The following is a 26384-nucleotide window of genomic DNA, read 5'->3' on the forward strand; positions in this document are numbered from 1 at the left end:
TGAACTATTATTATTATTGTTGGTCATATTATTAGACAGAAACAATTTCTGGGTTGAGTTTTAAATTATTTGCAGAAAACCAATATATTGCCATCTCATCAGTACTTACCCACACAAAGTCCATCAAGGATTCCTAACTGACATTTGTATCAAACAGAGTTGTACCATCAGCAAAGAGAATGTATTTTTGTCGACATAAGATGTATAAAGTCATTTACATAAATGAAAAATAAAAGTGGTCCTAGTACGGAACCCTGAGGTACTCTACATCGAACTAATTGAATGCTACAGTTAATATCATTAATTGGAACAAATTGTTTACGATTTTTTAAATACGATTGCAGTAATAGAGCTGGTAGACCCCTTACCCCATAATAGTCCAATTTTTAAATTAATATATTGTGTGAAACACAGTCGAATGCCTTGGTTAGACCACAAGCTATAATAGCACAATGTAAACCTTCCTTTAAAGCGAGCATGGGTAGTAGAAAGGCCACTTCTAAAACCAAATTGACATACATCTATCAAAAGATTACTTTAAAAAAAAATTGGAAAGCCTTTGCTTTAGAATAGTTTCTACAATTTTTCCAAAAAAAAATACAGGAATGAATAGAGTTAGGATGATAATTTTCCACTTTATTACAGTCACCTTTTCTAACCTGGCTATGTCCAGGGTAAGCCTTCGTCTGGTGACAGGTATCCAGACCGGAAACTGTTGGCTTAGGAAACACCTCTACAATATGAGGAAGTGCGAAACACCTCTCTGTAGAGGTAGTAAGCAGGAAGACGAGACAGTTTTCCATATACTGTGCGAGTGCACTGGTGTCTCGTCAATGAGAGGATCCGTGCTAGGAGAACGATGGCCTTCTATGACCTACATCAGAGAGATCCACTGAGCAACGTCATCACCTTTTGCTCTTGATAGACTGGTTGACGGCTCAAGAGAGCTGATCTCTCGCTCTTGCTTAGTATACTGAGTTACCCTCCAAATTATTCCAGAATCCAGTCACCTTTTCTAAAAAAAGGCACCACTCGTGCAATTTTAAAAATGTCAGGAAAAATGCCGGTACAAAATCGTATACATACATATTAATTAAAGATGTAAGTGAGTAAGTGACTGTAATAATATATCAGCTGTTCTTTTAACAATTTTACTATTTATGTCAAATACATCCAAACAGTGAGAATTTTTTAACATATTAATAGCCTCATTTACTTCAAGATTAGTTTTTGACTTAGATTGTTGATGATGGTTCTATAATATCTTCTATATGGACTATCTCGTCTTTATTGTCATGCAATTCAATGTGAACACAGATATTATGAGTGCCCACCCCGTACATACCGAAATATTATTAAGCAAATGCACATACTCGAACAATGGAATATGTATGAGGCAACGCCCGTCTTCTTCTAACGCAACAACAAGCAACGCGGAAAATAGTTGCATTTCGTTTTTACCACGCTTGAGGGACTTGTAATCATCAATTAATAATTCATTAGTAATTTGGGCAGGTATATAAACTCGCCCGGAGCTAATCCGATTACTCTAGTTGCAACAGTCCTAGGCTTCACCGTCTAGGAGGTTGAGATCTAACTCTACTAACACAAAAAAATACAAAAAATGAAGTTGTTCCTCGTAGTGTGTGCCTTCGCGGTCGTCAGCGCAGAGTACATAACTCCCACCTACCAGGGCAGCGCGGTAGTTCATGGTAGTCCAGTCGCCCCTGGTAGTTCATACGTCACGCAAGCTTACTACCATGGAGGCGCCAGCAGCAACTACGTTCAACCCGTGTACCAGCCTCAAGTACAAAACGGACCACAGCACGTGCCGGTGATCAAAAATGGCGTTCCCGTCGATACACCTGAGGTGCAACAGGCCAGGGCCGAGCACTTCGCCCTGTATGCTAAGGCCGCCGCGGCCGCCGAGGCTGCCAAGGCTACGACGGGTCAGAAGCAGTATGATGATGGAAGTTACTATCAACAGAGTCAGTAAGTATAATAAACAGTAATATTTACAGTAATTTTTTTATTTTTTTCTTTCTTTTGCCAACTGCGAAAGGAAAAAAATTAAACCTGATTAAATAAACCATTACCCCAAAAGACTCGATTAAGTTCAGTTAATTAAAGTTGCGAAAAAGAATCTGTTTTCGTTTTCAAATCTACTAATGGCGTTTCTTCTTTAACTATGTTTGGTAGTCCAAATTTTGTTAGCTAGAGATATCATATTTCTTTACTACTTCTTTTAATGTTTATAACCAACAAAGATCACAGTTCACGAAACAATTTTATTAACAAATTTACAGGTTCATAATTCATTGAATCATATGACCATATGTTTGCAAATGTTTTTTGAATGAATTTCCCAAATTCGCCCTTCTCTATGTAAAGTTCTGACGTGGTTAGTTCATTCTGTTAATTTATCAATAGATAGAATTGATTATATAAACATAAAAATTGATAACAATTTGGCAGAACTATCTACAACAACTAGGTACAAAATATATAACTGAATTACTAAGTTTACGCAAAAAATCAATCAATCAGTTAAATAATGAATTTTTCCAATAAAATTTCCTATGAGATATACAGGGTGTTTCTGAAATAAGTGCGTTCCTTGAAGAGATTCCTTGATAGAGGGTACAAAAATAAGCAACTTTTATTAAGCAAATGATGGTATAATGCTTCTGTTTTCGAAAAAATTTAATTAAGAAAATTAACCATAAATGTAAGCCGACCATGTGCACATTGTGCACGTGCGTTGTGTATTGCAGCATTACTTAGCCGGCGTATTAAATGTTTTCTGATCAAAAACTAGCAGATATGGTGTTAATGTACGAAGGATGTCAGTACAATTAAAATGAGACTTGTGTCGTTTTGGGTATTTGACCGTCGTTTGGAAGTATGTTATTAGCACATGAAAACAACTATGAACAAAGTTTGTAGAGCATATCGTTTATTTTTTGGCTAATTGGCCTATTGCCCAATGAAGAATTAAGACAATATTAATAGTAAAGAATCGATAATTCAATTCACTTTAAAAATAGAAAAGAATAATATTATACCATTTCTACACATTTGATTTAAAAAAAAATTACATTTACAAGTATTTCTCACATCAACAGACCTAAATTTTAATTTTAATGCTAATACATGATATAAGGAAAGGAGTAATTGCAAAATTGTATGATACACTGTAAAAAAATCGATATGTATAAAAGCAATAAAGGTTCGGAGTGAATCCAATGAGAGAAAATATTGAGTACATTTTCACTCAATATTGGGCATTTTGATCATTTTACTCATTTGTGATTATATTTAAATTAAAAGTGAGTACTTTCACTCAAATATAGGTACTCCTTAAATAAATTCTTCACGTAGACTCGTATTTGGTGCACCTGTACCTAAATCAGAGTAAATGTGAGTGAGTTTAAATATATATTAATTTCGACTAATTTGAATGGTGCCGTGAAGATGGCACCACTTACATATTGCTTCTGTAATCTCGACCACAGTTGATAGGGACCCGTTAGATGCTAAAGAAAAGCGTGATCGTCAGGAGAACAGGCCTTAGCCGGTGGCGCCGAGTCTCAACTAACGGGCTCAGCTAGGACTACTCGGATTTGAGTAAAAAACTCACTCATACTAATATAGTGAAAATTTCACTCAATCCGGTGGGGACAGAAATTGATACATTACTGAATAAAATTGAATGAAATTTGAGTGAAAATTTTTTATAGTGTAGGGTAAAACTGTTTTCCTCAAAGGTGAAATTTTTAATAATGGATTGATATTCATAAAAAATGTACTAACAAGCAATCAGGGAAATACCCAGGGAAAGTTGATAAGAGTTGATAAGATATTGAAAATAAAACAATTTCTGCAAGAAGAACAAAAAATACTTATTCACCTAAAATTCCATATAATTCCTGTATTATCGAAAACATTATGGAGAACAGATAATTTAACATTAAAAAACACGTCTAAATCGTTACATTCAAAATTCAAAGAACTGCATTTACGGTATACCTTTTGATTGCAATAAACATTATGTACAGTAGAGTAAATTAAAGTTCAGTAAAATCCGCCCAAAATTAAAAAAAAACAAACTTCAAAAAACAGTTTTATAAAATAACACGACTGACCTTTTCAGGCGTTTATTTAAAAAAAAAATATTTTTCTCATATAAAGTAAAACTCCCAAATAGAGAAAAAAAAATTGTAATACAAGAACAATTTTGAATAGTTCTATCCTGTTTTTAAACGGGTTTAAATTTAAGTTATGAGGTGGTTAAATTTCAGCATGTAAAAAGTTTCTAAAAATGTATAGAAAAAAAATCATAATGTTATAAACAAAAATAATTTATGCCAACAATTTTCTTTATTTTAGGTAAAATTTACATTCTCAATTGTTCGCTATTCAGCTCTTTAATTCTAACTACTTATCCTTCTTTTCTATTCCTATATCGAACCACCATATTTATATAATTGAATATTTTGAGAATTGTCGTTACTTTTTTATTTAATTGGGTATTTTTGCCACATTGAAAAGAAATAATATTTCATAAGTAAACCATTTCGATAGTCAAAGTCACAGTGATTTAATTAGTAAAATAAGTTTTAGTTTTGCCTAACAAGAAACTATGTCGTTTATAAAAATATAAGAACATGTACTGGGATCTTGGAAACTATATGGTCCAGAAAAACGGAGAACGTTTTTGACCAAGTTAATATTATATTGTGAAGAAAAAATACACATTGTTTTTAATCTTACAAATTTTTTAAATGCGTATAAGCTTTATCACAGTAACTTTTTGCAAACAATTTCATTATGGATTCAGATTTTTCTTTCAATTTAGCTGTTGTAACTTCTTTTTTTATGTGATTCAGGCAGGTTACCGATTTTACTTACTCCAGCATATGGCAGGTTTTTTTCCCTAACTTATTTTAGATATAAATTAACCACACACGTCGGTCTTTCAAAACGTTGCAGGAGTAATCGTACTACCCTTATTGCTCCATTATATCCTTAAAAGCTAAAAGCGTGTCGGCCGACATTTAAAAATAATTGAATCCACAAGAATAATTATTTCCTCGGCAGAAATATAACTTTCGGAACTAGTCCCCCGCGCTTAACCCCATTTGGAAAAAACCCTCCCCAGCAGATGTATTTCACGATATAATAAAGTTATAACATTTTTTAATGCCCCATTAAGTCCATATGTTGAGATAAAAACTCGAAAGGAATGGGCAATGAGAAGGAGGAATAAAGCTTATATATGCCATTACGGCGACTTTCTTCATAAAAAATGCCTGAATAAGCTTTATTTCCTTCGCCCCGTCGACGAGACCGCGAGCCCTTTTATTACGGGTTAGAGGCGGAAAATTTGAGAAACGATATACCTATTCGTCTAACTAAAAATTCTTTATTGTATATTCTGGTTTGACGGTTGAACGAGCCGCAAGAGGAGCTGAATTCGACGTTTCAAACGGTGAAAAAAAACTGGGTTTCATTAATCGGGTGGTTTAAGGTATTAGACAACTTAACTGTAACGTACAATATAGGTTATGGCAATCTACTCGTCCGATCAGTTAACCAATTCTTTTAATCGAGACCTAAAATATTATCCCTAAAACAGATCTGTGTAGAAACCAATGTGGCAGCTTAGCAGTTTATGACTCTGATACAATGACATTTAAATTAAAATTTGAAGAGAATGTAAACCAAGTCTGAGTAAAAAATTAATCAATAATAGTTAAATTAGAGAAAAAGTCAACAATTGGTTCTACATACTCAGAATAGAGTTAAAAGTCACTCAAGTGATAGTTAGATAGTCTGTTGAAATAGTTACACTCATAAAATTTTAGTTATACTTATACCAATAGTGAAAATTTCACTCAGTCGGGTGTGAACATAAATTGATATTGAGTAAAATTTAGTGAATTTGAGTGAAATTTTTGCCTCCATTGGTTTGAGCTGATCATGAAAATAATACTGATGAAAATATATCATTTTTGTAAAATTTTATAACAACTGTTCTTGACATCCATACTCCAGTAATACAAATAAGGATGACTAAACCTCGAGCTCCTTGATTGACTCCAAATTTAAAGTTAATTTTGAGAATCATTAATCATGTGCACTCTGTATAATTCTTTTACAATATAAAAAATTATGTAATTACTGTGTCTTACAAGAAAAGAAAATATTCAACGGACTTGGAAGACTTTTGACCTTTAATATACAACCAAGTAAAAATGATACATTACCATCTGAGTTGGCTAATTTTTCTAATGTAGTTAATAACTTCTTTGCATTTCATTTTTACAGAATATGTCTCATAATATGAAGATTAAATCAATTTGTGTCATCTTAGCAGAGGAAACCCTTGTATTAAATTTTAACTATTGTTGATAAGGATCGTACAGTGCCGGCCCTTTGAAAGTGGACGACTCCTATAAGCATATTGTCTATAATTGGCCTTTGTGAAGCTGACTTGAAAATGTGAGGTTCAAATCGGCTGTCATTATATCAAATTTAATGTGTGTCTATCATACCAGTTCTAGTGAGCATTCTATTTTTCTTTGAGTATAAATATGCTGTTCTTGCATACATGCAGATCATCTGCAATGACCGACCATTCTGAAGTAAAGTTATAGCTCCCACTTTCTCTGGTTCCGTTAAACGCGGCATCTTGAATTACCAAGCAAATTACTAATGACACTGACATATAAAAACTTCATAACGTCATAATAAGAAAAGTAGACCACATCACATTAGAAAAATAAATCGTCCACTTTCAAAGGGCCGGCAGTGTACCATTCTTTATAGAAGTAAAACCGATATGTTTGTTGCTGACTATGTTACAGTATTGCAATCATTTTGTAGATCCTTATGTTACTCATATAATTAATTGCTACATTGGGCAACAATACTTTCATTATGTGGAGTGAGACAGTTAGTTTGTCTATACCTAATCATAATACCTTTTCTGATCTTCACCAGTATATTACCAACTCGTTCCAAAATTTGTATGAGAATATTAATCAAGTTTATGATTATTTTCTGACAATCTCTTGCCTCATTCGCAATGTGACTTGAAAAGGGAGTAGTATTCTAATTGCCTATTGGTTTATTGGTTTTCTTAAAACCTTCGTCATAATTAATCCTAACCTTCTTTGTTCTAAACTTAGAAATCGTTTCTGGTGTTGCCCAAAGTTCAATGTTAAGCCCCTTACTTTTTATAATTTATAGTGTTTGCATTTTGAAATCAGCTTATGCTTATGCTGATTATGATTATGGTGTGTAGTAGAAGATTCAAAAAAAATTTTGTCTTGACTACTTAAAACAGATTTGTTAGAAGCATTTGTTAACAAATTGCTTTCAGTAGTTTCACGTTTTTCATCTTTACTTTTGTATAGTGTAAAAATGTGTTTGTTTGTTAATGTATTTGTCACTCATATTCTGTTTTTTTTTTCTTCTAAAGATATTTCTATTGTTATAGATATTAATTATGTTTCTCTGTTTTCGGTTCTCTCTCTCACCTATATTATATTACATACACGTCATCAATCAGAAATTCAAATTACATTTACTGAAATACAACTGACGCATTCAGAAAAGCGTATGCGAAGATTTTAGATAGACCAAATATTTGTAGTTTCACGGATCGCTACAACTCATTAACGCAACAATAAATGAAGCGTTTCTCAGAAAATCATTTCATTTTCAGGACCTACTACCCCACCGCAACCAATCAGTACAGCCAGGCGCACGGCGGCAGCAGCAGCGGCAGCAGCTACATTTATCAATCCGGTGGACATTTATCCAATTCAGGTAAACAAGCCTCCTTCATTTATTACGTCAGAGCAACGTAAGTGGATTAACTTAATCTTCAAGCATAAACGCACCAAAGCATCGGCATTACTTTGAGGCCGGAGGCTTTACTTTCGCCACAATTAACACCCAGTTTTCCCAGACTTACCGGCTGTAAAGCAAACTGAGCGAACGGAAACGATTCCACTAGGCTGACGTTGCGGGAAAATGTGAATTAATCAACTAACGCGGTATAATAATATGTAAAACACACTAGAGACTATACAAATCTCTAAGAGAAACAGTTTGGTTACAATTCAACGGTTTACTTGAAAGCGTCTCTGCTAGATGTCAGTATTTACTTCTCACCGACACTGGTTTAATGGGGTAATAATAAATATATTTAAATTAACTTTTTCTGACATTGGATTAAGTAGATCAGATAAATGCTTGATTGATTAAAACTAACTGAAATAAACGATTATTTCTTCTCGGAGAAAATATATCAGTAAAGATGACCTTTCAAAGCTAGTTGAAATTAATTACCAAAATTGATACACATTTTTGGCTATTTGGTAGTTGATGACGATACGGAATCACGAATAAATATATTCCACAGAACCCACCCACTTTTGTATAGCCACCTCAATAAAACGAATTCGATTTTTTTGTCTCCTGGAAAATGTATGTTTTGATCATGGAGCTTAGAAGAATGGAGATTTTGAGTAATTTTAAACAAGGAAGCGGTTTTTTAGAAAAATTTTACATGATATTACAGTTACGTTCAAGAAAACGTATCGAAGAAGGATGTGATGTTCATTTGCAGGAACAAATAAGTTTTAAAATAAAAAAAATTAAAATAATTAAGAATTACCTACTCGTTCAAGCTACAGGGTCAAAACATGCAACTTATAGAAAACAAAAAAAGAACGGATTTTTTATTAAGGAAGCTATGAAAACGTAGCTTCCAGGTAATTTTTTATGACTGTATAGCGTCCTCCCAGTGTACAGATACTATTTTAAATTTAATATGTTTACTTCTATGGGGATGAAATTACTTTTTGCAAAATTAAAACTTCCAGTACATATTGCAATGTACTTTAAATGTTAAAGTGCACCATAAAAGTAACAGACTTTCAGTTACGAGTATTTTGAAAAACGACTGACCTGATTAAATTAGGTCAGGCCAGGTCAGATCAGGTACAGTATAGTTAAATTATATTCAACATAATTGCATATTTTGTTTACTGATAAATTGCGACCTATCGTTGAAAATATCTGGTCACAAATGAACACTTCTGTGCATTTATGTATTATACTTGGCACCTATTATCTATATACTGATCAAGTGCATAAAATCATTTAATATTTAATATATATGTACGATTCAAAATATTCTTCTTGGTTTCCAAAATTAGCTAGTCTAGAGCCGCTTATTATTATAAATAATCCGCGAAATTTACTGTTTCCTCGGAAGGCAGCAACTGATTCCACACAACGAGTAATTATGCATGTAATCTCGCGTCAGTCTGCAGCTGCATATGTATGGCTTACTGTATACAACCATAACAGAGCACAAATTACTTTAAAGCCATCTTGTGAAATTATTCATCCAATTACTTAATTAGTTGATACGTCAGCCGCCAAATGTGCAAACGTTATCTGTTAAATATTTAACAGTGAAGCGAATATCTGAAGTGTTCGCTATGGCATACAGTTTGAGTTTTGCATGGCAAAAATGACATGATATTGAATATGAATAAAAACACAAAATGGTCTAATATCTTCGCTGGTAAATATTATGTATTTATAATCACAAAACATATACAAAATTTTGCACGAAAGACTTTAACAGATGATGGAATAATCAATTTTAAAGGGGGATGTTTTTACGAATAATTTTCAATGAATTTAATTTCTTTCAATGAATTCATCGTCTTTTGACAACAAGTTAGAAACAGTATCTCTTGACTGTACCAGTTATATAAGTTTTCTCCAGGGTACAAGACAATTTACAAGTTGACAATTCAGAGTAAGGAAAAAAGCATACTTTTTCCTCTTATCTTTATCATTACATTTCATAAACTTCACACGCCTGTGGAATATACAGAACATCACACACGGTACCATAAACATAATCACATCCCGGAAATTGTTTAATCACAATTATTGAGTATTTTTACAAAATTTTCGATAAAGGATATCTACAGGGTGTCTCAAACTTGATAGTATGGGCCTACTGTGAGGATACAAAAAAATTAAATAAAATTTGGGACACGTGGTGTTAAATGGGATGAGGTGTTAAAAAGCTCTGTTTTGTACTACTATACTACTACTATATACTACTACTATAACAAACATTCATTAGTGAAATTTTCCTGTAGTGCTTCCCATTTAAAAGTTATAAGCAACATGGTCCTACAGTCTCAAAATAAATACCACCTAAAAATCACATTAGCGGTGAAAAAATCAAGTAGTCGTTGCAAAATATTTGAATGTTCATTGTTTAAAGTGCTTAAATGTCACAAAATACTTGTCATTATTCAATACAATCGGTAAACGTATAACGTTTGTTCTCTCATTCAGAAAAAGTTGATATGTTGCTAATTTACGACGAGTCACAAAAAAATTCAAATTATGTTAATTCATTGAAATATAACAAAATTTTCTTCTATATATCTCAGAATCTACATAGTAGAATGTTACCGTATTTGACTAAAAAGGAAGGGGTTACGACGTAGTTTTTATGTGTGCAAGATTTTGTCGATTGCATAGAAAATTTCATGGCCAAAAATATGGTTATAAAAGTGTAAAAATAGGTATTTTTAGTATTGATCATTGTTTATTATGAGTATCTCTAAAAAAAATGTGTGCCCTTTCTAAACCTTAATTTAAACCCACGGTACGCGATAAACTTTTTGAAAATTTCTTAATTAAAAATCCTGTCAATCGAAAACCACGTGATTCATCGTTGCAAATTTTAAGAGTAGAATTGACATATGTTTTACTATTTGTTCACAAAGTTTCATCAATATTTATAAATATTTACTTATTTTAAAAATTGCTCGAAATATACATATGATTTTCTACTATTTTTTGCCCATTATTAATGCAAAATTCAACTTTTTTTATTCGCAGTTATTGTAACTTTATATAAAATCATCAAATAAACAAAAAATAAAAATGACTTTTTTATTTAGGGCTTACTTTCAATGTTACAGGTCGAAAAACGGATCATTTTTGGTTCGTTTTGTTTGTTTGTTCCCCTAAATTTAGCAATGGTATTTTGGAATAGGCAAACTCGGATTCTTATTCTACCATAATATTTGGGATTTTTCTGTACAACAAAATAGATGACTTCAAACACAAAGGCAAAAGCCTACTTTTACTGCTCTACCGCCTCGACTATTAAGAGAAAATGGCATTATGTACAAGTCAAAATTGAAAACACATTAAAAAAAATATTTTTGTTGGAAAAAACATTAACTCAACTTGTAGTACTGAAAAATGTGTAATCTGAAAATATATGCAAGGGGCCCAAGCTAAAAATAACTGCACTACAACTTTAAGCAGTTGAAGAGAATTAAAAACTGTATTTTTTTTTTTTATCAACTTTATTTGGAGGGCAAATTAAAATTCTATCAAAATAAATGGGTAATACTCGTATTAAAATTTGCATCACGACTTTCATGTTTTGAATCAGAAAAATTTAAGAATTATTTTTAATTTTATTTAAAATAACTCCAACTTTTCCAAAACTAAAACTTGCCCGTTTATAATTAAAAAAACTGAGGAGTTCCTCTTGAGAAAATAGTGGGGGTAGTTCATGTAACATTTTTCTCAATTATTATCGCGTTTTCAATACACAGGGTGGTAAATTTGTTACTTAGAAGAGGAATTTTCTTAATATTTTTAAATCGGCCAAAGATAATGATGTCAAAATTTGCACACGAATAAACATTAACAGTGCATTAAGAAGAATGCACAAACTATATTTTCCATAGCAGTGGCGTGGATGCGGGTAGTATGAGGAGTATAATTGAAGAAAAACATGTTAAAAATCAAAATTTTCTCAACATCTTAACGGTTTAGGTATGGGACATATATTTTTGAGATAAATTAAGGTGAATTTCTTTGCTTACAAATGACTGTTGGAATAACAAAACATATCATTTTTAAGAATTTAGAAGACTGCTATTGCTAATTAATCGATAATTAACTGATTACCATAACAGAGTGAATATAATTTCTTTTATTTGTTTACAGAGTTACAGTAAAACTTTTTATGTTCATATTTTGAAAGTTACTTTTGCCGTTTTCTGTGAGCATAAAGCTTTACTCTAATTTTTTTCGAAAAATGTACTTCGAAATTCAAGTAGAATAGGTTTAGATTATTCTTTGAGCTTTGCTAAGTCGTCGAATTTTTAATTCCGCAACCATGTCACTGTCTTTGAGAATAAAAGAGTTTGCGCGATTTTAAGACTGTTGATATTTATTCATATCCGAATTTTGGCATCTTTATCTGCAGCCGATTTATGGATAATTATGGAAAACCCTTTTCAAAGTAACAACTTTAACACCGTGTACATAGGTAATCCTTATTTATTACAAATAAAGAAAAATACTGACCATTTATTTCTAGAATTATATTGAAAAAAAATCATGACTCGTAAATAAAGATAATTTCATGAAAATTTAAGAAATACAGAAATTTTCGGATCTATGAAGATATACCCTGAGTTTAAAATTAGTCAACTTGTTGTATTGACAAAAATATTTTTATTTCCTATAATTCAAAATTGTGTAATTTGAAAACAAGGCCGCTCAGGACTTAAGTTTATTTATTTATTTCATTACTGAAATTTACTCAAGGACCATACCCCCTGTATTATTCAGCCATTTACCCGCTAAACCATTAAAACCGACTCCCAAACCCTCCCAGCTCGTCAGCAAGCGCGAAGCACCCTCCGACGCTTGCCCTCGTTCCGCATACTGAACATGAAACCTCTTGTTCGCCCCAGGTCCTTACCAAGCGGGACCTGTTGACACCGCCGACGTCCAACAGGCCAAGGCGGCACACTTCACCGCCCTGCAGAGAGCCGCCGTCCGCGCCGCCTCCACAGAACATCACAGGTACAGGCGTAGCGCCGTTTGGGGCGCCCAACTTCAGCACGTACCCGTCATCACTAAGGACGGAGTGCCCCAGGAAACGCCCGAGGTCCAGGTCGCCAAGGCACAGCACCTCATCGCCCACGCCAACGCCAAGGCCGGACACTCCGAGTGGAGTCAGGGTAAGATGAGGGAATGAACTTTTTCATCAGAAAGTTTTCTGATTTAGGAAAAAATTGAATGGCTTAAATAAACCCTTGTGTCAAAAGGATTGATTTAGGATAGTTTATGTGGAACTGAGCATTTTTTACTTACCAACAATTCCACACCGAGAAAAGTAGTTTAAAAAAAGTGCAAAAAAATGTATCATTTTATGTTCCGGAAAACGTCCGTTTTCGTTTTCAAAACTTCACAATTGTTATAGTCTTTCCGAAGTCAGTTGAACATGTATAAAAACGCCTAGCAATAAAATATGAGTTTCATAGATGTCCCTAAAAAAGATTTCTGCTAAAGATAAAAAATTATAATAATTTGTATACATAATGTGTAGAAAATTTCAATTATATGCTCATTTGGCCCACAACATATTTTAGTTATTTATACTCTTTTATATTGATGGTAAATTTCGTTTTGTTCCATTTCAAAAGGTCTCCAAAATTTTATGTTGTAATAATATTAGTAAACAAAATATCCCTCTTATTTCTCCCTTTCGCAATTGTAATATGAATGATTAATAGTAGGTGTCTATAATAAATTAAAATTACCTGAATCACACCAAATTCCACATTGCTGCACTGCACTGCTGGGCAATTTGTCAACCACTTGTCAACAACTGAGATTTATTGCCCAGTCGCCCAGTGCAGCTGTGTTATACGCTTTTTGCCCCCGCCCGCACTCTTCAACTGAGCGTATATATTTCTACCACTTTCACGTTTAGTTCGACCAGACCTGTATATGGATATGGCTAAATAAATATGGGAACAAGTTTTTCAAATATTTCAATGCCGAGTTGCCGCGTCAGCGACCGAACCTGGTACATACTGCCAACCTCTTGGTTCTTCAATTGAGATCGGAAAGACTATACCTTATCATTATTTCTTTCTGAATTCGCTTTTAACTATAGAAGCACATAAAACAAATATATTGTTATGAGTAGTATGTGTGTGTGTGGTTTGTTTATATAATTAATATAATATGATTTTGCTGTGTATATGTGTATGCTGCTGTGTTGGTATGTTTTGTCAATTATTGTCAATTAAACCCTAGCTAGCTTTAAACTCTTCCCAGTAGTGAGTTCTAGTGAAATTAAAACTTTGTAGAAACCCAAACAATACACCACACTAAAAAAAAAGATATTATTCAAAATTTAATTAATTTATTTATTTATTTATTTTTGTTCAACAATAAATTATAATCGTGAAATGTTCAGGCACAATTTCGGAATATTTGAAATTATCTTATTATGAAAGCTATTTTGTAACACCTTGGGAACTTTTCATAAAGTGGTATTCAAAATGACTCGTTATTGTGTACGGTTGGTTGCCTATACTTAAGGCGATTAAACTGATTTTAAAATTTCTTTCCTGTGTTACTTTGCCTACTTTTATACTTAAATATTTATCTAAATTTTAATATGGACACTTTTTATTATTATTAGTATAGTGAAGTTAAAGTTATCTACTATTTATTAGGTATGAAGAATTTATATTAATTTCAATCTTATTTTCAGGTAAGACTACTTTAAATTTTATTATTACACCTATAGATTTTTTTTGACTTTTGAGATTATGTTTATTATTCTCTTTTGCTAGCTAGCTTTATCTTATAAGATTTCGTAATTCTTTGTGCACAAAGTTACGTCTACGTATGTCTTGTCGATTTTTATTTTCGAACTGCTTGCCCTCTTATACTAGACCTGGATATCGTCCTGGAATCCTCGTTTTCCTAACTTGACTGTATAGCTGGAACCTGCTTACTTTGGTGTGTCAGGAATATCGTCCTGGAATTGTCGTTTTTCTTGAGTTTGTAAGATCTCTGGAACTGCTGCTTACTATTGAATATCCGGAATATCGTCCTGGCCTGTCCTGGATATCGTATTGGAGTCCTTTGAAAAGACTGAACTTTTGAATCCTTTTGGCCCAACTTTAATTTTTCTTTGTACTGGAATACTACCTTTGATTGTCTTACTATATTACACTGTAATTATTACTATTTAGATGGGTTTTTCCCACTTTATTTCTTTTCAATTACTTCTATCTGACAAATCTTTCGTAACTAATCAATAATTCTTCTTTTTTATTTATCCTCTCTCTTGATTTTTTTCTCCCTTGTTAAGGTCTTTTCACCTATATGCCTGTTCTTTAAAATTCTGTTTTCTTTTTCCATTTCACTTCACTTCACTTTTATAATTTACAATTTTACAATCACATTCCAGTTTATTTACAAAAAATTTTAACTTATATTTCAAAATATTCCTTATTCTATATTTTTATTTTAATTTCATATGTACTATTTTCTGACTTGTGAATCTAACTTTATTTTTGACATTTCACTGACATTATAATACTTTGGACATTAATATTTCTTTATACTTATTTTACTTACTCATAATACTACTATTAAATAAACTATCATATTTTAGCTTTCGTTTGTTATATGTCCCTTGTTGTTACTAATTAATTTTGATTATGTTTTTCCGATAATATCTTGTCATGTACGCTATTTGACTAAAATGATAATGTTTACTATACTTAAATTTTTGAAATTTATATTCTGCTCTAGTAATACGACTCTCCGATAGCATTTCAACATACCCTATTTAATACTAACAATTTTTCCTTTTACTTATTTTTTTTAAGTTTTACAATAATTATTTCACTTCTCTCTTCATATTGTCTTAGTCAAGTAAAATTTTAATTTAAATTTCTAAACTTCTATCAATATTTTTATTTCATCTCAATATATTTACTTTTAAAACCAGTTTCTTTACGTCAATGAAACCCTAATATTACAGAAAACTTTTTCAAATATCAATTGTATAAAAAGCATATCGAAAGCATTGGTATGTTGACTGTAAAAAGGTATAAACGCATATACCAAATGATTATTTGAAGCAATCCACAAAGCTATAAAGACTTTAAGATGCCACAGCAAAAACTACACCCCACAACTGATTTCACCCAGCTAATAAACGTGAACAAACCGTAAATTTTCGGCCACACACTCGAATAGAACAAAGTTCGTGCTTTGACCTCTTTAGGGTAAATTTTAAGATTCGCGTGACTGGGTGCGAGTTGTATTGCTTTAACTACTTTATTTTAGCTACTTACTTTATGGGACATATGGCACATTCAAGCTAAAGATAAATAGCTCGGTTTGAAAGTTAGTTCCCCTCCGGATACTACATTTCTCTTTAAGTACCTTATTGGAAAGTACAGGAAAAAACATATTACAGCTCAAAATTAGATAATGACTATAGAAAAGCCATGGAAATATAAACCTTTGATTCGAGACGTTCTATTTCATTTAACGATGTTTTTTACTTCATTAAAGCGTTGTTTCTTTAAACATTTTTTCAATATTGATGTACTCGTATAAGCGCAAGTTAAGATTCTAAAATATAGCAAAGTTTCTTCTAAGGCTATATAGTCTCGATTCATCAAAGAAAATCTAAATTGTATTTAAGTAAATCCCTTGGTAACAGCCAATTAAATATCTGATACCTTCACGCACAAACTGGATTTAGTTAAATTGAAATTAAAATTCGTTTCGTAGACCGGCGACGTTAGTACAACTTTATTGAGAATGCGTTAATCAATAAATTGAGAATTATAACGTTCTTTCAGCATCTGCTGGCAACTACGGCGACAGTTCCTCTATCTGGACCAACTACGAAACACCAGAAGTGAACAAAGTGCAATATTCCGTCAACCACGACTTCTACGGGGGGTGGACTGGACCCCAACACTACCCCCAAATTGATAAAGATGGCGTACCCGTAGAGACCCCAGAAGTCCAAATTGCCAAACAGCAACATTTCCTTGCTCACTCTCAAGCCAAGCTTGGACTCTACAGTCAAGTACAGGCTGGCAGGTAATTATGATTTTGATAAAGTTCAAGAAAAATCTATTCTGAAAGTGAACCACAGATAACAACAAAGGCAAATAGAGTTTCTGATATATCTAGATTCAGGTGAAATTAAAAAGTAGGTAACTCATGAACCCATTTTCTATATCGCTGAAAAGAATAATCTCCAACTAATTTAATCAACGTGGTTATTTCTAAATTGTCAGTATGTTTTCACTGAAATGAATTGTATTCTAATAAATAAAAAAATTGCCAAAGAAACGCCTCAATTTCAAAAGTCCTTCTATACTCAGATTAAGCGACAATTAAATCAACATTCTAATAAAAAATATACAATTTGCGTTTCATTTTTTGGAATAAGCAAAAATTATTTCAAGATGCATCGCTGCAATTATTATTCGACTGCCAAACTTCTAAGTATGTGTCATATTAACAAAAAAATGGTCAAGTAAACTGTAATCTATTTTGTAATGATATGGAGTATTTTGGAATACAGTATTCAGGGATTGAGAGAACATAAAAAATATCTATCATATTTTGTTTTCGAGATACAGAGATAATTTTCCGAAAAACAGTTAATTACGGTTAATTTTGTGAGGGTGCTAAATGCAATGGTATCGTTAATTGTTTACCATTTACTAGAGTCGCTGACTTACCTAGGCGCAACTTTTTTAGGGTACGTGTTTTGTTATTACTACGTACAATTTAATTTAACAATAAAACGGTACTACTCTTGTCGATGTCTTTGGATAAAAAAAAACAAACTAGATCAAGTTACCTTAGAAAGTGATGAGTTTTCAACCAAAATTTTTAACTTTTAAGGAATAAATTTGTACTAAGGTAACTTGATCCAAATCGGTTTATTTTCATCCAAGAAAGTTACCCTTGGAATATGGCTTATACATTTATGGACACCCTGTATATTACGGAGTAAACGTTTTCATTTTTTGGCGCCTTTTCAGAAATTTCAGCTATTTGTACGTAATACTAAGAATAAAAGAATATTTTATATAGATATCAAAGTAATAATTCTGCAAACCGGTTGAAAACATCAGCTGTTTATAGTCCAATTAACTAAGCCTTTAAATCGAAATTTTGTCAACTTGGCTGAATTTTTGATATGAGTTAGTTTAAGGTATATTATAACAATAAGTGAGAGTAATTTTTTGTTCAACCCCCGGCCAAGGGTGGAAAAAGATAAAACAAAGGGCTTTTTCAAGATAACTCAAAAAGGGTAAGAGCTAGAAAAAAAAGTTTTTCATGAAAGTTGTAAAGCAGACAATTCTACATAAAAATGGCCTCTTAACTTTTTCTTGTACTATTACAATTAACAGAGTTAGGGAGGCTAGAAGTTAAGGGAAGATTTCAGAAATTTAAAAAAAATCATAACAAACAGAAAAATGATTGAATTTTGTAATTTTTTTTTTCAATCTGCTCTAAAATATGTAACTTTTCTTTTCAGAGAAATAGATATATTTTTTAATTTTTAATAAGAAAGTTATAACAAAAAATCAAATTTTTAATCGTTAATTTTAATGATTTAACAAAATTAAATTTCTGAAATCTTCCCTTAACTTCTAGCCTCCCTAACTCTGTTAATTTTAATAGTACAAGAAAAAGCTAAGAGACCATTTTTATGTAGAATTGTCTGCTTTACAACTTTCATGAAAAACTTTTTTTTCTAGCTCTTACCCTTTTTGAGTTATCTTGAAAAAGCCCTTTGTTTTATCTTTTTCCACCCTTGGCCGGGGGTTGAACAAAAAATTACTCTCACTTATTGTTATAATATACCTTAAACTAACTCATCAAAAATTCAGCCAAGTTGGCAAAATTTCGATTTAAAGGCTTAGTTAATTGGACCATTAGTTGTCCTGAGGATGTCATAATATACAGGAAAAATACGATTTTTCGTTAAACTTTGGCCTTTCCTTGCACATCTTCTAAATATATCGGCTTTCTTGTACTTAACAGTTTTTCCAACTCTATTTCAAAGCAGACTATAATAGTTGAAGCTATAAGATCACATTAACAATAGTGTTTATTTAATATCTTCTAAAACTGTTGAACTATTAATACCATCCGAATTTGGTACACGTTTTTGAACAAAAATATTGGTTGTAGGTAGACAATGTAATGACAAATGTTATGTCCACTGCGACCAAAAACCAAATATAAAAAATTCAGACAATGTAACTCAATTTCTTTCATTCATAATTGATTTGAACGATTTGCCATGCAATTTCACTATTATCAAAGTCTCCCCTGAATTTTCCGTTTCTCTGGTTGCAGAAAGCAATCGGTTGATTACACCCTTCGCTTTTTAGCAAGTGTTATAAAAACCCGTATCCTACATCCGATTGAAATTAACTCGACCCAAATATGGAGAATCGCGCCGACCCCGGCCAAACAATTGATCGTCGCTCGGGATAAATGATCGCAAACAATTCCCTTAGTCGGAGGCTGTGACAATGGCCGTGATTTATTTCGTATGGAAATAATAATTCCTGTCTGAACCCACACGGCCCGATCCTATCCAACAACAAGTTTCGGCCTTCGTTAATAATACCAGTCCCGTAGCCGAGATTTACTATATAAATTTTATTCGTACCCCCCTCCCCCCAAACGGCGACGTCTTCTGTCACGGGAGATAAATGTCGTCCGGCGACTAACACGGACGCTTTTATACCGACCTGACGTTTATTGTATTCGGAATTCTCGATGCGAGATTTTAGACACAAATACAGGGTGTTCAAGTTCATTGTTCCACAGCTCCGATTTCATTCGTCCTGAGAAAGAGGTCTAGACCAAAGTTGCATTAATTTTGATAGCGGTGTCCACGGAAACAATTGCAATTTTAGTTAAACAATTGCTTCAAACGTCAAAGCAGAACAAAATTGACTCAACGTTATACAGAGTGTAACTTTAAATGGGGGTCAGTTTTTTAGGGGTAATAGTACGTGTTCCACTGAATACTGATCTAAAATTCTTTTTTTTAATCAAATAAATACTCGAGTACTACTTTAATACTTGTATACCCCGCTACTGTAATACTCACGCATTACAAATATATGAATTGTAGATAATCATCACTGGTCACCAGGCTTGTAATCATTTATAAAAGTTCTGTAAAATTATTTAAACTTGCATTTTTAGCAATTAATCTTGTAGAAATTATTAAATTAAGCTAAAAACAAAGCCGTGATAATTGTCAGTTATATACTATTACAGACTGAATATACCTGATTGACGAGTTCATTTTGTTTCTCTTAAAACAATTTCAATGGTACAGTAAATAATACTCGCCTTCTTTAATTAAATACAAAGGGAACTGTGAAGGGTTAACCAGTTCCATGAATTCAAATTAAAACTGTTGTTGGACATGCTATTATGATATTAAAGCTGTTATAATGATGTCTTGACACGTTTACGAAAAAGATGACTTTCTAGCAATTTTTCATTCAAGTTAAGTACGACAGTACAGTATTTGCACAAATGATTGTTTCAGATGAAAGAAAAATAGATTTCACATATTTTTCCGTCGTTTTGCTTTAGGAATAGTTCATGAATGTCAAAAACATAACCGGAAATGATACCAAAAGGAATTTTTTAAGTTGGGAATGCAAAAATAAAACGAATGTCTCTTAAACATTAATAATAGTCCAAAGTTTCAACACGAATCATCAATACGCTGTTTTTGGGTTACATACCTCAATCGCAGATTGTTATCAAATATTCTGCTTTAAATGGTAACATATTATGGTCTAAAACTTCAGCCAATATATGACACTTGATATTTCATGATATGATAACTGTGACATATTTATGTTATAACGTTGTGCAGAGTTAATGTATTCATGAATTTAACTTCATTATGTCTACTATACATTACTTAAACTGTGATGGGGATATGGTCAAGCCTAAATTATTATTGACATAAAATTCTGTACAAAATTCGTGCTTAAACAATTTACCCTTAATATAGTGCATATGGATATGATTATAAGAAACGTTTATCACAGAGACAAGTATAGAATTAACACAACTTTTTACGTTTCAGTTATTATGGGTCATCCTTCCCCCACGCCAATATAACACCAGACGGCGTTCCAGAAGAGACCCCTGAAGTCAAGATTGCCAAAGCTAGACACTTTGCTGCCCATGCTGAAGAGCAAGCCAAACACGCCAAATGGGCTGGTCAAACTGGATCTGGATATGGCAGTGGATTTGGATGGTAAATCAACCCACACTATCAAAGAATGACAAAAAATCTTGATCTTCATCTTCATAACCATACTGCCCATTTTTACTTTAGTTTTTCTCTTTTTATACTTGTTTTTACTAAGATGTCTATTTTAATAAATACTAATGTTTAAAAACACTGAATGTTTTTTATTGACTAAAAAGTCCCTGCTTTTATGGCAGCAAGCTACGCTTAGAATTGTAAACTAAAACGCTATAACGTTTTGTTCTTGGCTTTAGGAAATCAAATATCAAATCAAATCAAAAATAAATATTATAGAGAAAATGCGAAAAGGAAGTCGACAATATGTTCGGAAAGTGTAAATGTATAAATACACAAGCACTAAAAGACGTACGCGCGCTTTATAAGCAATATTACAAAGTACAAGAAGTAAGATGTGAAAAAAATATATGACATTTATGAAGTTACAGACAAAATATAATGTACCGATATGACTTCTACATAGTGATTCATTAATAATGGGACAGAGCTTAAGGGCATATTGCTGATCTCAAAATAGAGCGATTAAGCCAAATATGCCTTATCCGAATGTTGCTCCTTTTCAATCTATAGGGTGTTAAAGTTGAAAAAATATTTTCGATTTTTTTAAATATCTTGAGCATCTTTGAACGGATTGTCTTGAAAGTTTGTACACCTATGTTTTCTGAGGTGGAAATTACGGAAATGCTAACTATTTTGCAATCGCATCTAGGATGCGCTAGTTATAGTGTTCCGTCGGAATAAACATATGTCAAACTTTTTTGTCCTTCAAAAATCTGAATTTCCAATAAAAAATTATTAAACTACGTTCAATTCTAAATAAAAAAGATATACCTATTAAAAATCGATAAACTTAACCGTTTTCGAAATAAGAACGATTTACTATACTTCTTTATAAAATTATTTGTTTGAACGTACGCCTTTAAATAAGATGACTTAATTACGAATTAAGGCAAACACAGTAACATCTGAAAATTTTATTATGCTTCAGTCTAATTACAAAAGATTCTCAAAGTGGCGACCATAATGTTAACAGATTCTTGTATTTTTGCCCACAGCTCTTCTCGAGTATGTATAACATATTTATAAACTAAAGATTTAACGTTACCCCAGAAATAAAAATCTAGGGGATTTAAATCGGGGCTACGCGCAGGCCAAGGCACTTCGCTGCCGCGACCAATCCAACGGTTTCGAANAACGTTAACGTTTTCCATTCTTTAACAATAAATAATACTCAAATAAACATTCACTGTATGTATTAAATTGACAACAATAAACTGGTGACAGATTAGGTGCTTGTTTTGAAGTTCCACTAAAAAATATTAAGCGATATCCGTTGACTGCACGAAAAAACAGTAAATGTCTTAAAAACCATAAGAGATAGATATAGGGAACCATTATACCATTCGAAAGAAAACAAAATTTTTCATCAGGTTGTATATACAGGGTATCCCAACGAAAATTTGACCCCCCCTATAATTGGAAAACCGAATAATATTTCAAAATTCGCCGAGACCCGTCGATTTTTGTTCTTGGGGGGAGCTTTTTTGACAGTCAAGCCAACTCGATATGTTCATCCCCCTAATGCCTAGCAACCCCAACTTAAAAATTTCAAATGCAACTACCCCACTTGTGGCACATCATTTTAAAGCCCTTTNCTTGTTTGCGTGTTTTCGACAATTCGCACTAAAACATTCTCTTCTTGCTCCGCCGCTAATACTTTAGGCCTTCCAACGTCTCGTTTAGGGCGAAATGATCCCATTTCTCCTAATCTGTAGTACAACGTCTTGAAAAGCTTGTGGTTAGGTTGTCTGTTATTTGGATATAACTCCAAGTACCTCGCTGCTGCATGACGACCACAATAATTTTCTTCTAATAATCATTATGACGCGGCATTTTAATGAAAAAAATCACAAACGAAGAAGAACTAAACTGTCCAGTATTTTACAAGTTGCTTAGAACTGACATAAACAATACATGACATTTCATTGACAGCGGCCTACTTCATTTAAGTCATCTTATTTAAAGGCGTACGTTCAAACAAATTATTTTGTAAAGAAGTATAGTAAATCCTTCTTATTTCGAAAACGGTTAAGTTTCTCGATTTTTAACAGGTATATCTTTTTTATTTAGAATTGAACCTAGTTTAATAATTTGTTATTGGAAATTCAGATTTTTGAAGGACAAAAAAGTTTGACATATGTTTACTCCGACGGAACACTACAACTAGCGCAACCGAGATGTGATTGCAAAATAGTTACCATTTCCGTAATTACCACCTCAGAAAACATAGGTGTACAAACTTTCAAGACAATCCGTGCAAAGATGCTCAAGATATTTAAAAAAATCTAAAATATTTCTTCAACTTTAACACCTTGTAGATCGAAAAGGAGCAACATTCGGATAAGGTATATTTGACTTAATCGCTCTATTTTGAGGTCAGCAACATGCCCTTAAGCTCTGTCCCATTATTAATGAATCACCCTGTATAGTTCTAAGAATTGATCTTAGCATAACTAAAAGAAAATAAAGAAATAATCGTAAATTGTATAGCTGTATTTCCTAATTTAGTATATTTGTTACTGATTCTTCCAAAAATAATTGCGATTACATTGTACTGTTACGAAATTTTTATATTTTAATTATTATATTTTCTTATTAAATTTGTTAAATAGGCTAAAATTCGCCGTTTCTCGGATAGGTACTGTAGATTGCAATCAATTTTATTATTCTACTTTTTTCACAGCTTTCTCTGGTGTATGCTTTCGATGAACGGGTATGAGGAATGACTGCTTTTTTGCAAGGGTATAAATATTCCGATTTAAATTGATTTGAGCGAAATGTTTATTGAACGAGTGTGATGTGATACCTGTAGCTGAAATAATAAACGGATTGACATATTTCCAAATTCTTTCGATGTCTATTGCCAGTCTTGATATTTTTCTTTTCTGAGCGGTTTTTATTACATCTTCATACTTTTACATAGTATTGCTATATTGATTAACTGATGTATTGGTATTAGGAAGTGGTATTGGTATTGGTAGTGATATATTGGTATACTGGTAGTGGTATATGGTATGTTGGTATTTTTAGTGATATGTTGGTATTATATTAGTATTGGGATACATTCGTATTGGTATTATGTGATATACAGGGTGTCCCACTGTGACGAGACATTAGACATATTTCAGAGACTACTTCGATTTTAATTTTGAAAATTTGAGCAATAGTGTTTTCGGTCATGCCCTTCTCAACTAAAATAATAGCGTCCACCAAACGCTTCCGTCCTATTTATTATCTTGTGACACTCTCCTTGAATAAACAATAAGAATGTCAGCATTTGAATAACGTTAACGTTTTCCATTCTTTAACAATAAATAATACTCAAATAAACATTCACTGTATGTATTAAATTGACAACAATAAACTGGTGACAGATTAGGGGCTTGTTTTGAAGTTCCACTAAAAATTTCACAGCCATCCTCGCAAAATATTAAGCGATATCCGTTGACTGCACGAAAAAACAGTAAATGTCTTAAAAACCAGAAGAGACAGATATAGGGAACCATTATACCATTCGAAAGAGAACAAAATTTTTCATCAGGTTGTATATATGTAAGTTGTAACGCCTGATGTATAGTTTTGATTATTGTATTACGCCCATTTGTAAACTCAACGCTTTCTAAATGTAACGCAATATGATGTTCTGGGAAAAATAGAAAACAAAAAGAACAAATAAAATATTTATTATGCTAGTCAGGCTATAAGTTCGCAGAGTAGTTGTTTCTCCTAAATCAGTTAAAAAGTATTAAACTTTATTGGCGAGTACAGTAACATTAGTATAAACTGTTGGCCTTTCTGTTAGCTAAAAAATATTCAGTATTCAATTCTAAGTGTCAGTTTCAGTTAATAGACAAATACTTGTAACTTCTATAACCTTTTCAGCAACAAATTACACAACCTTTACGGTTTTTATTCCTTTCCAGGATAAAGCGTCTATTAATTTAACTATCTTTCGAAAGAATACTAGGATAATTCTCGTATCTTTCATTGGAGATGGACGTTACCTGCTCCACCGCTTTCTCAGCGGTTACCTAACAAGTTACTCCCAAGCAATTATCTCAAGTACCTAGGTAATCGTAACGGTGAAGAGACATAAATCCTCCCGAAAGGATTTCCCAACTGCGAGGAGAAATTGCAGTCCTAGACCGCAGACCTTCCCGAACTAAAGCCATTTAATAAAGTTGTGTACTATTACCCGGTCTAATGGCGCCGTTACATAACTGAGTAATTTGCATCCGACTGATTAACACTGACAAATGTGGCTCGTCGGCGATTGTAAATGGACTGTAACGTTTTAATGTGGGCCGAGGCGTGCATGATTCCATTTCAATTAGGTGGTGTTGGTTCGCACTGTTTTAAGGGAATTTTGTCGCTTTCGAAAAGAATTAATCCTTTGCAAAAATTAGTCGAGGATTGTTTTCTACGAGTATGCTTATTTCTTTTTGGGTAGCAGCAACAAAAACAAATAAGTTTAATTTAGACATTAACCAAGTGCACCAGATAGCACCATGTCGCGTGTTCTATTGTTAGTTGTGAGACTGATTACAGATGGTTAAGGGTCTATTTGTTACTATGTCGTCCTTCTACAGTGGTGACTAAACAGCGTTTCTTTATCTTCAATATTTTAACAAAACAGGCAAATGTTTATTTAAAGTAGATCAGTGAGCACAATGGTGTTCTCTTTCTCTGACAGTATCCAAGACTAATGACCTCTTTCTCTGATAGCATCCAAGACTAATAACAGATGCATAAGAATCTACTAAAGTTGTGATTAAACTGTGCTTCATTCCTCTCTGCGATATGGACCACTTGTTGTTGAAAATGGAACACAACCATATCTATGTAAGTAGGAGTTTAATCAATTATCAATATCGTGAAAGGATCAAAATCAACTTTGAAAACATACGGATAAAGTCTTTAACCTAATGTTTTTTTAGGGTAAACCGTACATGCCTAAGATTCTAACCTGTCACTTCTAGTATCGTAACTAAACAGTGCTTTTCTCTCTGCCATTTTCTTTAAAATGGACCATTTATTGATGAAAATAGAAACAATCAGATCTGTGTAGGTA

The 26384-nt window shown here is 32.6% G+C and overlaps 1 protein-coding gene across 1 annotated transcript; it reads left to right on the top strand.

Moving 5' to 3' along the window:
- Positions 1–1570: 1570 nt before the first annotated feature.
- Positions 1571–21388, top strand: LOC108906642. Its single transcript, XM_018709957.1, has 5 exons — positions 1571–1992; positions 7733–7836; positions 12837–13106; positions 16770–17016; positions 21068–21388. The coding sequence occupies exons 1-5, from the start codon at positions 1625–1627 to the stop codon at positions 21243–21245; spliced, it is 1167 nt and encodes a 388-aa protein (XP_018565473.1). The 5' UTR covers positions 1571–1624; the 3' UTR covers positions 21246–21388.
- The last annotated feature ends 4996 nt before the right edge of the window (positions 21389–26384 follow it).

This window comes from Anoplophora glabripennis, unplaced genomic scaffold (assembly GCF_000390285.2).
Source record: "Anoplophora glabripennis isolate ALB-LARVAE unplaced genomic scaffold, Agla_2.0 scaffold241, whole genome shotgun sequence".
NCBI classification, from domain to species: Eukaryota; Metazoa; Arthropoda; class Insecta; order Coleoptera; family Cerambycidae; genus Anoplophora; species Anoplophora glabripennis.

Bases quoted from the DNA above. Each gene is read 5' to 3' on its own strand.
- LOC108906642 (XM_018709957.1), top strand. From the start codon at position 1,625: ATGAAGTTGTTCCTCGTAGTGTGTGCCTTCGCGGTCGTCAGCGCAGAG. The intron at 7,837-12,836 runs GTAAACAAGCCT...TGTTCGCCCCAG, and splicing joins TGGACATTTATCCAATTCAG to GTCCTTACCAAGCGGGACCT. The intron at 13,107-16,769 runs GTAAGATGAGGG...ACGTTCTTTCAG, and splicing joins ACACTCCGAGTGGAGTCAGG to CATCTGCTGGCAACTACGGC.